General features: G+C 29.9%; 2 protein-coding genes and 1 pseudogene across 2 annotated transcripts; 1 reads left to right on the top strand and 2 right to left on the bottom strand.

Moving 5' to 3' along the window:
* The first annotated feature begins 5098 nt into the window (after positions 1–5098).
* LOC124914218 (probable protein phosphatase 2C 46) lies at positions 5099–7596 on the top strand. Its single transcript, XM_047454723.1, has 6 exons — positions 5099–5436; positions 5579–5683; positions 5787–6198; positions 6281–6651; positions 6818–7054; positions 7131–7596. Exons 3-6 carry the CDS (start codon positions 5880–5882, stop codon positions 7383–7385), a joined length of 1182 nt encoding a protein of 393 aa, XP_047310679.1. The 5' UTR covers positions 5099–5436; positions 5579–5683; positions 5787–5879; the 3' UTR covers positions 7386–7596.
* Positions 7597–8259: 663 nt separating this feature from the next.
* LOC124914462 (NEP1-interacting protein-like 1) lies at positions 8260–9645 on the bottom strand. Its single transcript, XM_047455017.1, has 3 exons — positions 9312–9645; positions 8930–9108; positions 8260–8849 (listed from the first exon to the last, which is right to left on the bottom strand). Exons 1-3 carry the CDS (start codon positions 9478–9480, stop codon positions 8469–8471), a joined length of 729 nt encoding a protein of 242 aa, XP_047310973.1. The 5' UTR covers positions 9481–9645; the 3' UTR covers positions 8260–8468.
* Positions 9646–19664: 10019 nt separating this feature from the next.
* On the bottom strand, positions 19665–21723 carry LOC124915058 (annotated as a pseudogene).
* Positions 21724–21911: the final 188 nt, after the last annotated feature.

Genomic DNA, 21911 nt, shown 5'->3' with positions numbered 1-21911 from the left:
TTAATTTGGTGGAAAAAAATGCAAGAAAGGGTTAAAAATTCGATTTTGAATAATCCTTTTATAAAAAATATAAGCCGATAATTATGTGTGTCCGAAATTATGTTTAATTGTTACAATAAGGATTTCAGCCATCGGATCAGCGTTGAATTTTATCTAGCGCACAGGAACGCGTCATTTATCTGGTTGTAACCAAAGAAGCGCGAGCCCAAGTCTACCCGGGACCAGCTAACGAGATGCTAACCCCGTTAGCTCGATCGCCCAAACGCTGACGAATCTCCAACAGAACGCCAATGGAGCGTTTAATTAAACAAAACGATTCTGTTTCGTTCTTCTTCTTCGCAAACTCTAGAGGCCCGCGACGGAAGCCGACGACCTTCTAGAAGGCCTATCTTCCTCATTTCTCAACCTTATCCCTCCATTTTCATCTCGTGCACGTCTCTACCTCACCTTCAATTCCCCTAGCCTTTAAAGTCAAAACCTACACTCTAACTAGGCTACTGAAGACAAAAAATAATTCAAAGGATAAGATTTCATAAGCAAAATTGAAGTCGAATTCGACTTCAATAACCGACCTAGTTGAGTATAAATACTCCCTAGGTGTTAAGCTTCTAATCCATCAAACAATCACCAAACAGTACAGCCTAATTCGAAGAATTGAAGAACTCCGCCGAACTGGTTTTTTGTAAAAACCTCTCCGACGAGCTGGTTTAGGGTTTAGGGTTCTTGAGCAAGGACCGATGAATCTGACTAAAGATTCTAACCTAGGACCAAGAGGTCTGACCTAGGACTGAGACTCCCAGGTCCACGACCGAGGAAGCTAGATCTGGGACCGAGACTCCCAGACCTATGACTGAACAACCTGAGTTCAGGATCGAACCCTCCTATCCCTTGACCGAACATCTTGAGCCCCGACTCAGACCACCCCGGCCTAGATCAAGCCCGTTCGAGCCTAGATCGGTAAAAACGGACCCAAGCCCTAGGACTCTAGTCATAAGGCCTATTTGGTTTCACTTTTCAAAACCCAAAATTATTTTTGTAATTTTGGAACCCTAATTCATTTTCAAATAATTCTGAAAGGTCAAAAATGATATTTAAATATTTTTAGGATATTTCCCAAACAAATATTTTGGCTAAAGCCCCATTTGGAATTTATTTTTAAATTTTAATATTATTTTGATATTTTTCAGCTATTATACTTAATCTTATATTAACGCAATCGCAGCTACGCCATTTTAAATAATTTTGTACAATTATTTACGTAATCTAAACTTATTATTGTTTAGGACCCTAGGTTACTAATTAAAAGAAATAAATGTTATAAATAAAACTTTTACTTTAAAAATAAAACTGTCATTTGACGGGCGCGGAGGACATAACACGAAAGTCATTTCCCGAACATAACCAAAAAACGAACCCCTTATAGAAACTCTGGTATAAATACGTTTATACACGTACATTTTACAAATTTTTAAAAATCATTTGGCGACTTTAATTTTAAATAAATAATCTTTTAAATTAATTATGTTTATTTAAATTAATTATGTTTGATTAATTTAAATCAAGTTTTAATGAAATTATCATTTGATCTTTAGATTATTAAAATTTAAATAAATTTAATTATTTTTATATGATTACAGTTAAGTACTATCAAAATCTTTTAAAATAATATTTCATTTTAAAAAGATGTTTGACACGTAAATCAAGATTGAAAAACATTGAACCTCGAGCATTTTTACGATTCCCCCGTAATGTCATGTGTCATCCAAACACGTGTTAAGTTACGAGGGGACCATCCTCGCTCGGGGTCACAATAACTTTTAATTATGTATATTTATTTGAGACTTTATATTAAGTATATTATGTAATAACATAACATATAAAAACAATGAAGACAAAAGAAAAACATGTACAAAAGGATAGATATTGGTACATAATCTTCTTTGCATTGCCGGTTAGATAAGAGTATACCAACTTACTATTTAAATTATCATTTAATGAAATATTTTGAAAGAAAATATAATTTGTTCATTCTATGTTTAAATAAAAACATTTATTAAACAAAAACAATGGTTATTAAATGTTAACGGAAGTAACATGTCATCTTTATTAGTTTAATAAATTTATAAATTTTGACACAATTTAAACTTCATTGAAGGTCATAATTAACTAAATTAAGTAATTGATAACTTCAATGTAGGTTTAGCTAAAATTGATAACCGGATTTTTGTAAGGAATTTTGTATTGAATCAAAATTTAATAGGAGATAGTTTTTAAATTTCCATTCTACTCTTATTAAATTAATTAATATACAACACTTAGAAGAGAAAATAAAATAAAATAAATTTAAATTAGGACTAAAATAATAATAAGTTATAACATGATAACTAAAACAAAGCTGGAAACCATGTACAAGTACAAATAATAAAAAAGAAAATTCAATCAAGGTCATTTATCTATTTTGGAGACTTCTCGTTTTATAATATAAACTTTTTCATTTTTATAATTTCGGTTATGTGTAGTTATTGACGGTGTTACGAGTCTATAATTTTTCTTTAAGTGTTCGAAGATCTTCGTATAACGTCTCAAAAATTATATCGTTACCGCACTTTCTCCCTGTATTACATTATTTCAGCGATTATATTAAAGAATGGTTGAGTTCTTAATCTTGTTCATAATTGTTTGAACAATATATGCATTTATCAACAACCAATTACTAAACTAAATCTTTGTGAAACTAATGTCAGAGATTTTATAGTTGATATAGAATTCTGTGATGAAAATATAGACTATCAAATTTCTTACATCAATACTAATAATATTATTATTATTATTTAAGGGGTTATATAAATTTTAGGTTTTACCCTACTTATATACCTAACTTTATCTATTTATTATTTTTGTTTGTGGTTATATAAATTTTAGTACCCACAATCAAAATGAGATATAATTATATACCTAACTTTATCTACTTAATTTTATCAATTTATATTTCATATTTGTCCTTATTTATATCTAAATTTAATTTAATATATTAAAATTTTAAACCATATTATAATCAACAAAAACACACGAAATTAAAACGTCATTCTAGAACAGATTGTGAAAGATGACAAAAAAAAATAATAAAAAATAAAAGTTTACCCAAATAAAACTTAGATTCGGCCACACTATAGAGAATATTATTTAGCCGGTCATAACATAAATTATATCATTATAATTTATATTATGACACGAAACTCTAACTATATAGAAATGGAACAAAGACAGAAAAAATTGTGATGAAGTTTGACTTACTAAGGAAACATACTCACCCTTTACCATATATATTTTATTTAATTCTTAGATAAACCATTTATAGAATTTTAAGTTTATAAATAGACGCGAGTTATATGATATTAGTGGTTGAATTTTTAAGTCGTATAATCGAAATCATTTCTTCTCATCTTATTATCGATAAATATTTTCCTATGTGTCTTATTTTTTTTTATAAATCTTTCAATTACAAAGAATTATTTAAAAACCAACTAGGTTTTGACTGCTTACACCTTAGATCCATAAGAATAAAGTTAGTTATTGGCAAACAGTAGTTGAGGTTGAGATAGTGTGTCAATGGGGATCATATAAATTAGTCAAATTGAAATTCCACTCATTTAAGCAAAAAGAAAAAAAAGTCCATCCATCCACTCAAAATATGTCACACAAGTACCTAATTATGTCACTTTTACAATAGTCTCAAAGATATTTCATTATTCCCACTCTTCTAGTTTCTCCACTCATAACTCATAGCTCGTTTGATCCATGGGGATTTTTAGGTTGTATCCTCAAACTCAAATATCTTATTAACTTTCAAATTAAATATCAAAATTATCATATAATTTTATCATCTTTCTAAATCATCATTCTCTCACCTACACTATATCCTCTAAAGTCAAATGGTAAATTAGTCTTCAAATTTTAAAAACCAATTTTTTCCTAATTTTTACCAAACGAGGGTTTTTAGGATAAAACGTAAAACCCAAAAACTCTTTCCTCAAACAAACCCTTAGAGATATTGTGTTTTTTCTTTTAATTAATTGAAAACTCATTATATCTTTTTTTATTTCTTTTTAACAATAAAAATACTTAATATTTTTATTTTATTTTAAATTTTAAATATAAAACATATTACAATACTAAAATCCAATAAAAAATTAAATAAATATCAAATAATTTTTTCTAAAAACTCTAATAAAATCTCAAATAACCAAACATCAAATAAGCCCAATCATAATAGAACCAGGAAAAAAAATGAATGGGAGAATTAATGAGGAGAGTATTCTTTAGTTATATTATAGTCCCACAATCATCAATTTCAAAAAAAAAAATAAAAAAAATATCATTCCTATATAATAGTATATATAGAATTATAAGTGTAAAAGCCAAACATGATTTATTAAGCCAAACATAATTTATTAGTTATTCTAACCATTAAGTTATCCTAAGTTAACTGTGTATAAATAAAATCAAATATATTTAAATAGAAAATAAATAAATGTTAAGAATTAAACATATCATTCAATATAAAACTAATCAGAGGCGAATATTCTCATTCTTTTGAGAGATTTTTAAGTTTTAGACAAATTGAACTTTAAATTCTGCGCATTGTGGTTATATTGTTGGATCTTTAAGTTTTAGACAAATTGAACTTCAAATTCTGCGCATTGTGATTACATTGTTGGATCTTTAAGTTTTAGACAAATTGAACTTCAAATCTGCGCATTGTGGTTACATTGTTGGATAGTATAAAATTTATATAAGCTAACTTATAATTTTTTACATGACTTTAATTAACTTTTTATTTTAGAATTTAAACTTAGCAACAAAAGTGAATGTCAACCTTCTTATAACCAGAGATGAATATTCTAACCTATTTGAGGTTCTGATTTCGAGCCGGTTAGAAACAATTTCTGTTTGTTGTCTGATTAAATTGATTGAATAATTTTAAAGACTATTTGTTTAATCCGCGAGATTAGTCGAACTCCGAAATAAAAATCGAATAAAGGGTGTATCTTCAAAATCATGAATTTCTACTTATACATAGGGTTTGCTTTTATCCCCTGCACCGTGTGAGTGACTGTGTATGCTTAAGAGAGAGAGAGAGAGGAGAGAGAGAGTAACAAAACATATACACACTTGTTTTTGCACATGCCGATTGCAGAAACCCTTCTCTTCTTCTTCTTCTCCCTCGAATCGAAATCCTGATGCTGTTTTAATTGAATAATCTGGAAAGAAGTAGAGGCAGCTAAGCTAAGCTTACCTAAATTCCTATAAAGAGTTCGATTTGACGGATCTCAAGATCTAGCGCGTCTCGCAATCTCCGAAAGATCGATCTCTGTCGTTTTCGTCTACTGTGCGACTTGTTGGGCGGATCCGACGCGGGAAGGCCGTAATTTCACTGTAAGTGCCAACTATGCAGAGAACAGTTCAATTTTGTTTACACGCTGATTTTAGTTTTTACTCGTGTCCCTCACTATTGACAAGTCTCCTCCTGCTGCTGCTGCTGCTGTTGCCAATTTTGTTTACGCTTCTTCTTATCTAGAAAGAAAGAAATAAAGGGAAGCAATCAGACAGATTGACAAAACTATATCCTCTCTTTGACGGATCTACAGATCTACCGCCGGATCTCCGTCCTCAACCCACCACTGTAAGTACACTACCAGCATCTTTTAATGGGTTCTTTTTATTAGATAGTTTTCATCTTCTCCATGTGATCGATCGGTGATGATGATGTTCCCTTTCATTTCTAGGTATATTATTATTATTATAAAGAGATAGGTTCACTCTGTCTGTGCCTGGTTTGGATGTCAAGGCAATAAGGTAAAGCCGTGGTGAAATGAGGGATGTTATCAAGGTTGATGAACTTTTTCAAGGCCTGTTGGCAGCCATCAGGGAAGAATCAAGCGCAATCTGGGTCAAATATAGCTGGCAAGAAAGATGGGCTCCTCTGGTACAAAGACAGCGGCCAACATCTATTTGGTGATTTCTCCATGGCTGTAGTACAGGCTAACAATCTGCTCGAAGATCAGAGTCAGATTGAGTCAGGTAGCCTGAGCTTGCTCGATTCTTCTCCATATGGAACCTTTGTAGGAGTATACGATGGCCATGGCGGGCCTGAAACATCACGTTATGTTAACGAACACCTCTTCCAGAATCTCAAAAGTAAGGAATAGATATAGCTCTTCAGGATTTAACAATGATTCTTATATGATATTGGTCTGATCTTTCATTTTTTGGTATATAGGGTTTGCATCTGAGCAAGGGTCAATGTCTGCTGAAGTCATTCGGAAAGCATTTGAAGCTACAGAAGAAGGATGGTTGGTTTCAGTTGTTGCTAAACAATGGCCTATAAAACCTCAGATAGCTGCTGTTGGTACTTGCTGTCTCGTTGGTGTAATCTGCGATGGAACGTTATATATTGCCAACCTTGGCGATTCCCGTGCTGTTTTGGCTAGACTGGTTAAGGCTACAGGTGAGGCTCTCGCCATTCAGCTTTCGGCAGAGCATAATGCAAGCATCGAGTCTGTTAGACAAGAACTGCATTCCATGCACCCTGATGATTCACATATCGTAGTCTTAAAGCATAACGTTTGGCGTGTAAAGGGCCTGATTCAGGTAAAACCGCAATAGCTCTATCAATGCTACTTCAATATCATCATCTTAGTCCTTGTTCGATCTTGGGTTATTTCAAAACAATCTTGTTTGATGTAGATTCCTGAAAATCAAGGTTATTTGAAGAATTGTTAAAAAAACCTTGTCTGAATCTTGTTTGTTTCTGAAGATCTCTAGATCCATTGGTGATGTATACTTGAAGAAGGCTGAATATAACCGCGAGCCACTGTATCAAAAGTTTAGACTTCGAGAGCCCATTAAAAAGCCAATACTGAGCTCAGATCCAGCTATTACAGTGCAAGAAATTCTACCAGACGACCAGTTTCTGATATTTGCATCGGATGGGCTGTGGGAGCACTTTAGTAATCAAGAAGCAGTAGACATTGTGCAAAACCATCCTCACAATGTAAGTAGTGGATGTCTCAAAATCGAAAGCCCCAACATCTTTTAAGTTGACCCGTTTCTGGATTTGATTTTTGCAGGGAAGTGCTAGGAGGCTGGTGAAGGCTGCTCTTCAAGAAGCAGCAAAGAAAAGAGAGATGAGGTATTCTGACCTAAAGAAGATTGATCAAGGGGTGAGGCGTCATTTTCACGACGATATTACTGTTGTGATTGTATTTCTTGATTCTAATCTCGTGAGCAAAGCCAGCAGCAGCACCACCAACAGAGGCCAAACCATCACAAACCTGTCCTTGAGAGGGGGTGGAATCATCGGTTTCCCCCCTGCCAAAATTTGAAGTCAAATCGAACCCTAAAAACCTTCTAATCATCGGTTTTCCCACGAATTCTCAATTTCCAAATGTTGTGCAAACCTACCTTCTTCGGAACTTCTTGTTGATGAGATTAATTCTTTATTTGTATTAATATGTGTAGTAGTAACAATTTAACGTTTTGCTACTGATGATGTTGCTTTTATCATAATAGATGTTATTTTACTGGTTTTTTTTTTTTTTTTTTTGCTAAACTCACGATTGTATTATAATATAAAATTGAATTTAATAACAGTAAGAAAGCAAGGAAAACATTATTATATTAAAGTGAGCAAATGTGTAAAATTGTTAGATTTATCCCATCCCAAGTTCAAACCATTTTCATCTCATTGCTTTACTTGTATTTTTTTGTTATAATTTATTTTTTATCTATAATAATTTTAATGCAGCAAATAAGTCAATTTAGTAGCTCTAATTTTTTTTAAAATAACCCTTTTAGTTGAACTCTTTAATTGACTAAATTTACAAATGTTTTGAAATAAAATTTTCATTTTTAACTACGATATAAGAACAGACAGAAATGTATTTTTGATGTACAATGTAGTGAAAAAAAAATCTGAGTATATTTTTGTTTAGGTCAATTTCAAAAAGAAATAGCTAATTCAAATTAGTATTTGAGAAATGACCTTATTACCTAATTTACCTTTGTAATGTCAGTTTATCAAGGTATGAAGTAATAAAAAAACACTATATATATTGTTGTTTTACAAGTATTGGTCTAATTTGAAAGCAACCAACTTAGGCTTTAGCCATCCATTTCCATCCAAAAGTTTTACAAAACATGACAATGACCAAGAACACATATATATATATATGTAATGTAGAAATGAGGCAAAGAAACAAAGACAAAATTTTCCTTTATACAGAAACAAAGCACTAGTCTCATGATCTAATACATAATATTAGAGAAACTAAAGTGATGATTTACATAAGACTGAAAAATGGCACTGCCCTCAAGAGAGGAGTGGGTGTGGTTGTGTTAATAGTAATAATAATAAACACAAATAGTAGTAAAGATGTAATTTACATGGTAGAAAACAGTTGAGATTATTACATATCCCTTCTGCATAAGGGACAAGAAGCATGTCGAATGAGCCAGTTATCAATGCATGGAAGATGAAACATATGATGACAATGAGGCAAACATCTTACTGTTTCTCCAACCTGAAAATCCTGAAGGCAAACTGAACAAGACGTTCTTTCTCCAGATGCATCCATGGCAATGTTACAATTTGCTATTGTGATTTTCGGGATCTTTTCAACTAAATCTCCTGCCAATCCTTTTGCACCGCCTCCAGTGTCGAATATGTTTGGGATTTCTTCATAGCTTGGCTCAACAGCTCCCATTTGACTTTGAACTGCACTTAACATGGCTGGACCAATTCGTTCTCGAACAAGTCTTCCACTTAGAAGGCTTACAATTACATCAATCTGATAACCAAACAAAACTAAATTTAGAACATCATTCATTAATTCATTCATGATCATATTGAAACCTGAAAAATATATACCAGGTAGAGCAAACACCCAATTCCAGATTCATCTGATTGCCAAAGAACAAGTGAAGATTCGAAAACCTCGATCGAGAAAACAGCTCCGGAGATGGCTCCGACAGCTGCCCCTCTTACAAACCCGCTCTCTGTTTCTTGCCCTATTAAAGCTCCAGTCATGGCTCCTAATAAAGTACCCACTATAAACAAAACAAAACCAAATGTCAATATTTCAGGCAAAGAATTGAAAACTAGCAAACAAACCCTAGAAATCCTTAATTACAATGTGTCAAAAGACAGAATTTGAAAGAAACCCTTTAATGGTTATCAGATCCCTAATTGGTTCCATGAAATCCAAAAGGGTTAGGGTATTGAAATGAAGATGAATAAGAAAAACACCGACCTAATGCGAAGAAGAATGTGAAGATCGCGGAGAAGACATTCCCAAGAATAGCGGAAACAGCGAATTTGAAGGATGCTTTAGCTCTATCAACCAAATCACATAAGGAAAAGGAAGAATCTGAAGACGAATTAGATGGGCGTGGACGAGATGGGTATCCATAAACCTCCATCGATCGATCGATCGATCAATCAATCAATCTATAACCTCAATTCCACCGACCTTTTAATCAATCAAAAGGGTAATAAACAACCTAAAAACGAATCACGCGCATGCGAGAGAGAGAAAAGGGTCCTGGGTTGTTGTTCTTGTTGTTGTTTAAGAGAGAAGAAAGATGAAATGGAAACCACAAAAAGCATTTCGCATTTATAGCTGATTGTTTTTCATAACAATAATAATAATAATATTTGTCAAGGGGAGCGGTATCTTCTCTGATCCCTGTAAAAACCATAAATTTCTTCTTTTTGGACCGAAAATTAATTAAACCGATTTTGCTGACCAATTTCGACGTGTAGATTAAGTAATGGGTGAGGACGATCAGCCTCACAAATCATCATCTGGGTAAAGATAAAAAGGTCATCTTTTTCCAATCACTCGTTTTCTCTCTCTAGAATATACTTATCACTCTCTCTCTAGAATATACTTAATTTCAGACAATTTTGTACTATGGTTAGTTAATTAGTTTAATGTTTTGTCCCATTTTCAAAGTACTAATATTTTTTAATTCATTATTATTTATTAATCAGTTCACAAATATTACAACCATATTCATTATCTAAAAATGAAATTAGTTTCGAAAATTCAATAAAATGGACATTATCTAAAAATGAAATTAGTTTTGAAAATTCAATAAAATAGATAGAAGAGTTCATCGTTATTCTTGATTATATATAAGCTCGATAACATATTACAAACGTAATTGTACTTTAATTCTTCATTTATGTTTATTTATATACTTAACAATTCTCGTAAAATACTTATTTTTAAGTTGCTCCGTCAAAGAGAAGAATGAGTTCTACGGTTAAGAGGGAGGAAGAATTGAACAAGTGTCAAGGAAAAAATATAGAATCTAGTGTCTCTTATATTATAAGATAAAAAAAAAAGAGACGTGCCCAAAAATGAATAACCATATAAAAACATAAAAAATAAATGAGTGCTTTGATAAAAAAAAATTGTTGATTTCATGTTCATTATTTTTTTAAATAAATATATATTAAATTAAATTATATTCAAACAAAACAATAGTTTATATATATATATATATATATATATATATATATATATATATATATATATATATAATTAATTGGATGATTGGTGGATACCATTAATAACTTAACATGACAAATATAATTGATTATGTCACTATATTTTATTTAAAAAATGATTCAACATTTTTCTATTGTAAAGAAAGTGAGAATTAAAAATTGGAATGAGACAAAATAAAAAATTAATAAAAAACTAACAACAAAGAAAATTGAGATTTTTTTAGACAGGCCTCATAATTACAAGTGAACAAAGAAGCCAATTTGGAATACTTACATCTTCATTATATAATTTACTTTAGCCAAGATGGGATAAAATAATATATAACTTTCATGTGATACATTAATTGTAGGTCTTTTTAAGGAAATTTGGATTAAATATTTGAATAATCACGATAATTAAGTTATTTTCATTGCTCTCTTAATTAATGAAAAATTGTTATGAATACTTATTAACTGAGTTTTTATGACCTTTTTTCTTATGTCATGTATTGTTTTTGACAATGGTCTTTAAATATATTGTAATTTATATATAAAAATAAATAAATTAGTATGATTTAATTAAGTAATGTAATTCTGAAATGATTTATACATCTATATTATAAATTAATAAGGAAAATGACGATGTAATCAATCAGTGAGTTTTTATTTTATAGAATGTGATTGATGGTTTCGTCATTAACCATGACTTACTATAATTAACAATGATATCTATAATTAGACAAGATTAATTCAGGATATTTTGTTTTTAAAATATTATCTTAAAATAATATTGTATATATATAGACTAGAGGTTAATTAATTAATATGATGACCACCAAAATTTCTGACAACATTTAATTTGCATTACGACCCTAATTCAATATTTAATTAATTTTCAACATTTCTTATATTTCTTTCAAAGACGTGTTATCTCTAGGCGGTCAATTAATCATTTATTTATTTATTTATATATACTGTATATAATACTTTTCTTTTCTAAATTCATAATACAATTTAAGATTTATTAAATTATAAATCATTCTACAACTTTTGTTATAATTGTTAAATTATCGTGCCTATAAATTATATATGAATTCTTGTCAATAAAACAAATTAACGATACCTCAAAATAATAAATAATAAATCTTTCAGTTTGCTTCACATGAAGCTACGACTAGCTAGATTAAGGCATACCTATCCCTCAACATTTATTTAACAAAATTGTGGGTATGATAATTTGTATTAACGATACCTCAAAATAATAAATCTTTCGGTTTGCTTCACATGAAGCGACGACTATATAGGTTAATTAGGGCATACTTATACATCAACATTTATTTAACAAAATGGTGGGTTATGATAATTTGTACTAACGATACCTCAAAATAATAAATCTTTCGGTTTGCTTCACATGAAGCTACGACGACTAGCTAAATTAGGGCATACCTATCCCTCAACATTTATTTAACAAAATTGTGGGTATGATAATTTGTACTAACGATACCTCAAAATAATAAATTTTCCGGTTTGCTTCACATGAAGCTACAACGACTAGCTAGATTAGGTCATACCTATCCCTCAACATTTATTTAACAAAATTGTGGGTATGATAATTTGTATTAACGATACCTCAAAATAATAAATATTTCGGTTTGCTTCACATGAGGCTACAACGACTAGCTAGATTAGGTCATATCTATCCCTCAACATTTATTTAACAAAATTGTGGATATGATAATTTGTACTAACGATACCTCAAAATAATAAATCTTTCGTTTGGCTTCACATGAAGCTACAACGACTAGCTAAATTAGGTCATACCTATCCCTCAACATTTATTTAATAAAATTGTGGGTATGATAATTTGTATTAACGATACCTCAAAATAATAAATCTTTCGGTTTACAAGCGACGACTAGATAGGTTAATTAGGGCATACATATCCCTCAACATTTATTTAACAAAATTGTGGGTATGATAATTTGTACTAACGATACCTCAAAATAATAAATCTTTCGGTTTGCTTCACATGAAGCTACAACGACTAGCTAGATTAGGTCATACCTATCCCTCAACATTTATTTAACAAAATTGTGGGTATGATAATTTGTATTAACGATACCTCAAAATAATAAATCTTTCGGTTTGCTTCACATGAAGCGACGACTAGATAGGTTAATTAGGGCATACTTATACATCAACATTTATTTAACAAAATGGTGGGTTATGATAATTTGTACTAAAGATATCTCAAAATAATAAATCTTTCGGTTTGCTTCACATGGAGCTATGACGACTAGCTAGATTAGGACATACTTATCCCTCAACATTTATTTAACAAAATTGTGGGTATGATAATTTGTATTAACGATACCTCAAAATAATAAATCTTTCGGTTTGCTTCATATGAAGCGACGACTAGATAGGTTAATTAGGGCATACTTATACATCAACATTTATTTAACAAAATGGTGGGTTATGATAATTTGTACTAACGATACCTCAAAATAATAAATCTTTCGGTTTGCTTCACATGAAGCTACGACTAGCTAGGTTAGGGCATACGTACCAGGCTATCCCAAAACATTTATTTAACAAAATTGTGGAATGACAATTAATTTGTATTAATTAATGATACAAAAATAGTCATTATCATGCTTCATGCACATCACATGTACTATATAATTTGTATCATTATGGCAACTAGAGGGTAACCAAAACTTCTCAATCATATATGAGTGAAAATTTCAAGAAGTTTGGTTCCCTTGAAAATTGCTCAAGATCTATTAAATTATAAGTCAATGAATGGATTTTTCTTGTATTTTCTTTCAAGTGAAGATAAATACAAATTTATTAACTCTAATACCATTTCATTAATAAATCTTTTGATGTTAATGTTATATAAAAATAAATAACATTTTGTACTTTTTTCCACTCAACAAAGTTTTGTGTGATATTTTTGGACATATATAAAGAAGAGAATTTCGAATAGATAAAACAGATCTTAAAATGGGGTACAACTCTTATGTTGATATGCAAAGAGTTAGTAATTTAATTAGTAAGAGTCACTTAAAAACGTGTTATGTCTCAATGTTGTATAAATAAAATGGTTGCATGTCTTGTTTGAGCTAAAAAACTGGTGAAAACAAATTATGGGTATAAGTAGACAATTAGTTGAAAGTTGAAGGACAAAATTAGGGTTGATTAAGTAATTAATTGTCATCAAGCATGCCGAAAGGACAAAGAAGACCAATAATAATTAATGCATGTACTACGTATGAGAAACCGAAGATGCCCTTTTGTTTGGCTGATCATGTCTTTTCAAAAAGTTTAATGAATAAATAATTTCATTTATAAGGATAGAAAATTAGGATTTCGATTTTATCGATAAACGTTTTGAGTTAAAACGGAATTATGCCTAATATTTGTCATTCTAGTTATCTCTTAATTTAAAAGTAAAATTATTTATTCTCTTAATTAATACGATCCTTATAATATGATCTTTATAGGTGAAAATCGAACTAATGACATTTGTTTTTGTTAGAGATCACCTTTGCGTTAAATTTTAGTTTTAAGAGTAAATAATATTCTATCATTGTAGTCCAATGATACGAGTCGACTTATGAGACCAGAAAATTCCGGGTTCAATTTCATCTGAAAATGCTTTGAGATAATGGTCGTTGGGTGTCATTGATAGTTTTTCTTAATTAAAATAGTAAATAAGAATATATTTTAATTTTTATGAATTTGAAATGGTTGAAAACTTATTGTGTCAGGGTTTGGGATCCTAATTGAACATAGGACACAAGTTGAAATTGCAATACATATGGGTCTTCACGTGAATGTGATGGTGATCGTTATTTTTTAAATGCATGAATATCATAAATATATAAACAAATAAATAAATATACATGAATAAGAAATAAAAGCTTTTGCATGCCCATATCTTTGGATAAGGCATACCTTACTATAAATTAATGTTCTATTTTTTTTATATATTTATATATTAAATTTGAAAATTTATTATCTAAAATAAGTGAACACAAATTAATTCTACAATTATACTATGACATGATTCACTTCAATTAATGAGTTTATATATATATATATATATATATATATATATATATATATATATATATATATATATATATATATATATATATATATATATATATGAATTAATTAACTTGCAAAAAGTACTTCAAGTAATATATATAAATTACTATATATTTTTTTTAATAAAAATGGAACTTTTTAAGTGAGAATAATTAATATGATTAAGGTTTGGAGGAGTGTCCTTAAATGCAAATTAAGGACATGTTAGGCAGATTAGACACATTAATGGTACATCCAACATTGCATTGAGTAATAATTTAATAATTATTATTATTTACACCACAATTAGCACACCATTCTATTTTTGGAACACTGAGTAATGGTTTTCTTAACATTGCATGTAATCATTGAATCATTAGGTGTGGTGCATTAATACTTTCATAGAGATATCTATGAAAAAATAAATCTTTAATAAAGGAAGATATTTATGTGACATGAGATTCAATATTGGTGTGCTATTTCTTCTGTTTATTTGGTAGTTAAGCTACCCCGTGACATAGCTATAATAATAATAATTATTATTATTATTGAATCAATATTTTCTTTCAAGATATTGTTGTTTAAACTTTGACTATGTGTTTATGATATTGCTCTTTATAAATTTTGTAAGAGTTAAAAAAAATTAACTTTTATCTATAAAAATTAACATGGTTAAATTTATTAAATAATTATGTGATTGATTATTTGAATTTTGTTTAGAAAATGATAGGAAAAGAATTTAGAAGGGGAATGAGAAAATGAATGGCATCGCAATTTGATTGACTGAAAAAATAAAAATAAATTAGGTCTTTTTTCTTATCACACTTTTTCCTTTGTCTAGTCAATGATTTATGACAGTCATTTCCTCCTTCAATTTCTCCCTTATCACTCATTTTTTATTTATTCTTGAAATAAAATTAAAATTAGACTTTGAAAATTTTATAAATAAATAAAATGGAACACCCCCAATCACAAGAACCATATGCTCCCTAACCATTCACTTTCACATCCTTCTTCATCACATATGGTCAAACGATCCTTATACTTCATCGTTGTTCTCATTTACCTTTCTATCGTTAACCAAAGCCTTGTTCGGATTGAGTTTTTAAAAACATAGAAGGAGAAAAAATAATAATTGTTGATGATTTTGAGAAGGTGATGATTATTTTTAGTAAAAAGACTTAAAAAGTATTAATATATATAAATAAAATAAAAAATAATAATTTAATATAAAGGGTATTTTAATATTTTAATTTATGAAATAAGTAATGTAATTGTTAAGAAGTGATTGTTGGAAATTAATTTTGTTTAGATTATTTTAAAACTCAAACCGAACCAGGCCCAAATTTTAAAACTAATTATTATTTTCAATTTGTTTCATTCTTACTCGTATTTCTGGGCTAATTTGATTCGGTTTGTTTGTTAAACGCTGAAGTATTGATAATATTCACTTTATTCAAATCGACAATGTGTAGTGTATTTTTGATACGTTTAGTCGTTTTCATTTTGCTCATTCACAATAGTTTATTCGTTCAAACTTCAACTTAGTACATAATCACGATTTATATGTCGTTAAGACTAACTCTGTATAGCATGTTCTTGATATCTTCAGCTTTTTTTTAGATATTCATGGAGGGCGAGCAACGTGGGCAAATCAGTGGTCGGAACTCGGAATTGTCTGTCCATGTGGTCTCTTCTTCTTTCTCTATTTTGTTTGTATGTTAGAAAAAAAACTATAAATTATATTTGAATTTTTATAAAACCAATCTCAAATAAAATATTTAGGATAGGTGGTTTTAAATTTATTAAATTTTAGTCACTGCGGAGTTTATTGCGAAGATGAGAGATTGTACACATTGCAAAAGAGTGATTGTGTTTTGGAGTAGAACACAATTGACATTGAGTGAGTGATGCATAAATCAATTGTCGGTTGTTGAGATGTTTGGACAGAAATCGCAAGTTCGGTTGAATTGAGTCGATGAATTTATATCCCGATTATTTTTTGGTGAACTATTTGGCTTGAAAGGAACCGTAAGACTTTCAGTGACCGTGCTCAATCAATTCGTTTACTCTACACGTTATTATTATCATAAAATATTTCTTTTGAAAGATCGTATTGAAGATCTAAATTCGTTAATTTTATTTATATTTTTATTATTGTTCACAAATGGTTAATTTCCTTATATTTCGGATGTATTTAATAATAAGGTGAACATTTTGTTTTTTCGTTAGAATTAAATAACTATTATTTATATCTTTTAACTTTACAAAAATAAAAAATAAAAATCAAACTATATTGCTTTCAGAGAAAAAGTGCATACTACTTAATATAATAAAAATAATAATTATTTGCCACGAGCTGTCTTACTATTCATGACTAAAGCTAGTTAGGCCAAAGGACGTTGGGAGTGAGATTTTTTCCTCGAAAAAATCTTAATCCATATTTTTTGTTTTTATTTTCTTAATTAAGGATAAATATAGTATACTTTATTTTAATTTAAAGCGTTTTCAAATAAAATTGAACAGTGATATTTTAATCTATTAAGTCGATTTTTATCACTTAACTACCTTGGTGGGTTAAAAAGAAAAAAAATTCACACATAAGTCATCTAGTTAAGAGCTTGTTCATATTGGATTATTTGAAAATTTAGAGTGAATTTTATTTTTAAAGATATTGATATATATAAATAAATAATAATAATTTAAAATATAAAGTATTTTACTATTTTGATGAATGAATGGAGTGATAGGATGAAAGAAAAGATAAGATAGGAAAATGATGTTTGAGTTACCCAAATCAAACATGACCTAAGATTGCAATATTTAATATAATGTTAATCTTAAACTCAATAAAATAACTCAAGTAGAAATGTGATTTATAAGACGTTAAAGTTCATGAGTTTATTGGAGTGAGTTTCATGCTGTACATATTTTCATTAAAAATAAATAAAAATATAATCCTAAACTTAATTTATGCAAGTATATAATTATGCTTAGTGTGTTACTGTTATATTGGATCTTTTTAAAATAAATTAAGTAAACAGTTAAATAGATAAATTTTATGATTTTAAATTTACGATTATAAAATTTTACGAGTTTATACTATTTTATATTAAAAAAATAATAATTTATATTTATAAATTAAAAAAAGAGTTATTATTTATTCAAATAAATAAATTATAATAATATTTACTCATTATTATTTTTTAATTAATTTATATTTAAATATATAAAAAATTAAAATTAAATAGGTATATAATACTTAAGTATATATATAATAATAATATTTAACTAATATTGTTTTTAAATAAATTTTTACAATTTCAAGTAAATTATAGATTTTACAAGTTTACAACTAAACTAACAATTTTACGTAAATTCTAGATTTTGATCATCAAAATTCAACTCACATATGTATTGTACATGTTATTCACCCTAACACATCTTTTTATTTTCAATTCAATTTAATGTGTTTAAAGTGAAATATGATATCTCTTATAAAATACTTTTATTATTTGAAGTATCTTAGGAAAATATTAAAAAATTATTATACATATTAATATTTTTAACACCAAAATATCATTTATTATTTTACATTTTTATTTCATTTTGAAATATATTTATAAGTCCTACCCTCAAAGTTTTATATAGTATTAATCTTTTTTAACCATCTTTGATCATTCAAAATCTTCAAATAATTAATTAAAATTAATATAAATTACAATAAATGTATAAAATTAACTTTTACTTTTTTCTATAATCCTAACTTGGTTTATTTTATTTAAATAACAATAATTTTTTTTTAAAAAAAATTATCCATGAAATATAAAAAATTAGAATCGTTAGAAAAATAAAAATTGAAAGACAACAATAAGAGAAAAAAATTGTAGACAAAGACACATCAGAAAATTAACGTGCTCGAAAATCTTGAAAAAGAGAAATGAGCTCCCTAACCGACTACATCGGGTAGAGCGTATCTTAAATAATGTTATAATAATGACATTATGAATTATACGCATTGAACGAATACAATTACTGAAAATACGACGATTTCTTTCAAGTCAAATAGTTTACCAAAAGATAATAGGATAATAACCCAAAGATTTAGACCTGTCATATTTGTTGCATCGATCTAAACTTTCCAACAACTACCGAGAGACTTCTATTGAATTTAAGTCATGCTCAAAAAAATACTCCAAATATCTTTCACTCACCATGATACAGAAGAATGTGAGATGCTGATTCAAGCTCCATGAGTCAAACCCGACAATGACTAATTATAATACAACAATTTTCATACATATGTTGTCCATCAAAATCCCACCATAAATAACACTTCAGCCAAAAAACGAGATTTTAGAAAGAATCTTAGATTCTCACAACTTCTCCCAACAGTAATCGTTATTAGAAAACTCAATATACAAGGTATAATAATGCGTCACATGAAAACAATCAATTACTTGTCACTGCATAACATCATATATGGTTTGCTTAATCTCCTCCAACTCACCATGATCAAAACCCTTACATTAAAAGAGTTCTCTATAATGTTCAACCTCTTTTTATATCTGTTTCAACGAGCAAAACCGCTAGTCCGATAATTGAACATATCATCAACTAGCAAATGGCAATGGAGTCAAGCTCGGTAAATGTCACAGTGAGACACTTAACCCCACACTAGACATCATCTAGTCTCCCAAAAGCTAATCGAGGCCTCATCCCCCACAGTGAATCTGGATTGTTCGCGATATCTCTTCCATAAAAATATATATATATATTCTACTCAAATGCTTAAACCCACAGGACGATTAGACTTGTTGATACCCAGACCAATAATGACCATATTTTACTTCTGATCAAAGACTAAATTTATAAAGGTTTCTTAAGTTCACGAGCTTAGTTGTTGGGGAACCCGTCGGCATTTGGTTCACCCATCAAGATTGCAATACGAAAAACTCTAACTTCTGATTTAATTGTCTCACTTACAAGATAATCGGAATCAAACTGAATATATATAAACATGACATTTTTAATTATTTATTTATCCGAGACATGGAAACAAACAAACTACTGCAAATTTATCACACACAAATGTCAATCTGACATTGACCATAGCATTTCAATATCACTGTTGTATTGAAATATACTAAAACCCCATCATCCTCAAGAAGCTGAAGAGTTCACAAATGAAATACAATCTCAAATGGAATAAGCTTTATCCTCATTTTCTGCTAGAAAATGCCTAATGTCTTTAGGCATAGCGAAGAGGCGACACCATTATCTTTGCATGAGTTGGGTATATAAGAGGAGGCCCGACTTCTGAGTTTTGGGTTGTCGTTGATTAGCTGATCTTGATCAATGGCTGGTTGGTTTAAGTAGGCGTACTTACTCTTTGTCCACCTGCAAATATGTTTAGGACAGAACAGTCATTAGATCCCAGTTGGAAACACTTAACTGTTTATGTTTTTGGATACTAAATTCAGTTTTTTCTACAGAAACCTAATCTCGATAAGTAGTGTTTCCAAATGAAGTCAAGATCAAGACATTTGTGTTAATGGAACATCCATCAAGAATTTAAGATATTGACTAACCAGTCCTTTACACCAGGGTCTCTCTCTGTGACGATCAAAACATCTTTGTTTTCCTTGCTGGATCCCTCGTCATTATCATCATCCTTCTTCAGAGATTCTTCAAAGTACCTGTAGTCCTCCTCCTGTAAATTCTATTTGGTATCATGAATAACAAGTTGGAACAGAATGAAGCTTCTAGATTAAGTGTTATGCACTTTGCCTATATGCAACCAGTCAATTGAAACCAAGTTTGACTGGTAGCTGGCATCAGACATCTAGGATTATTAGAATCTTTGTTATTTCATTTGAGAACAAAAACAATTTGTCCTTGTTTTGGAAATTAAGATAAGATAATAAGTAACTGTAACGAAAGAAATCTTTAAGGTGTACAACTTACAGTCATTTTTCGTGCCCTGACACGAGCAGCAGCTTTAATGGCTGCAAGAAGATGGTCTTCCTTAATCAAACGCTTCTGTTTCCAGAACATGGCAATTTCTTGATTTGTAATGCTACTACTAGCACTGATCATTGTCGCGGATGTTCGTTTCATTAGTGTTGGTCTTGGTGGTGGTGGAGGAGGAGACAACTTTCCTTTAGCGCTGGAACCACCTTTAGTTTCCATCCAGACCATTTCTTTCAGCCAATTTCTGCTTTGTTTGTTTGTTTCCCCTGTGATGTGCTTAGAAATTATAAAGGTGATGGTGGAACTGAAGAAAATTCATGAAAAGTTCATGAAACTAACCCCTCCCACAGTCACACCTAACTTTAAGAATGACTGATAGGTGTAGTAGCATAATGCAAATGCAATTCTTGAGAAGAGATAAATTTGACTGGTAGTTTATCATAACAATAATTCATGTTAAACCACTAATCATCATTGTTCATGGGAGAAAGCAAATAGAAAATTCATCAGGAGTTGGTAGTTGTACCAAACTATTGCCAGAAGAAACTAGTATACATTCCACTCCAAAATATAAAAATGGTTATCACAATGAAATCATAGTCCAGGCCAGACTGAACAATTTCTCAATTTAACTAACCATCATAATCATATTCATATTATCACAACGAGAATATCTTGTTCTAATTAAGAAATCACACTGAAGAGAACTTGATATTTCAAATCAAACAATAATATTGTACACCGAAATTACTCAAGTTTCAGAAGAAATCCTAATAGACAGACCTGACCTTCAATCGATATCTCGGAGACCTAGGAATGACCTGGTCGGGCAGAATCCATGCTGGCCGATTCCTCCGGTAAGAGGTGGGCCGTCGTCGTAGATGTAGCACTTGATCTTCATCCTCTTCCTCTGGATGTCCCTGTAATTGACGGATTCGAAGAACGGAACGAACTTATCCTTCCTTCGATGAATCAATGGCAGAAAAAGATAGCGCGTCTTCGTTGCCAGCCTTGAAGTAGAAGTCGGTCGGGAAATGGTGACTGGTATGGAAGTTGAGATTGGATCCACATTCCTTTCAACTGTAAATTGACGCCATGTGGACGGGAGAGACGTAGTGAAGGGAATCAACGGCTAAAGCGTGACCGACATGTCTAACAAAGGCTTGAAAATTTCTTGATTAAGGTATTGTTTTATTCATTCAGCAACTCATTTGATTTAACTTATTTCAATAGGAACAAATTTTATTTTATTTTTATAGTATTCAATTTACTAAATTGACATGTT

This window comes from Impatiens glandulifera, chromosome 9, assembly GCF_907164915.1.
Source record: "Impatiens glandulifera chromosome 9, dImpGla2.1, whole genome shotgun sequence".
In the NCBI taxonomy this organism is placed as follows: domain Eukaryota; kingdom Viridiplantae; phylum Streptophyta; class Magnoliopsida; order Ericales; family Balsaminaceae; genus Impatiens; species Impatiens glandulifera.
This window is presented reverse-complemented; position numbering and strand designations above follow the sequence as displayed.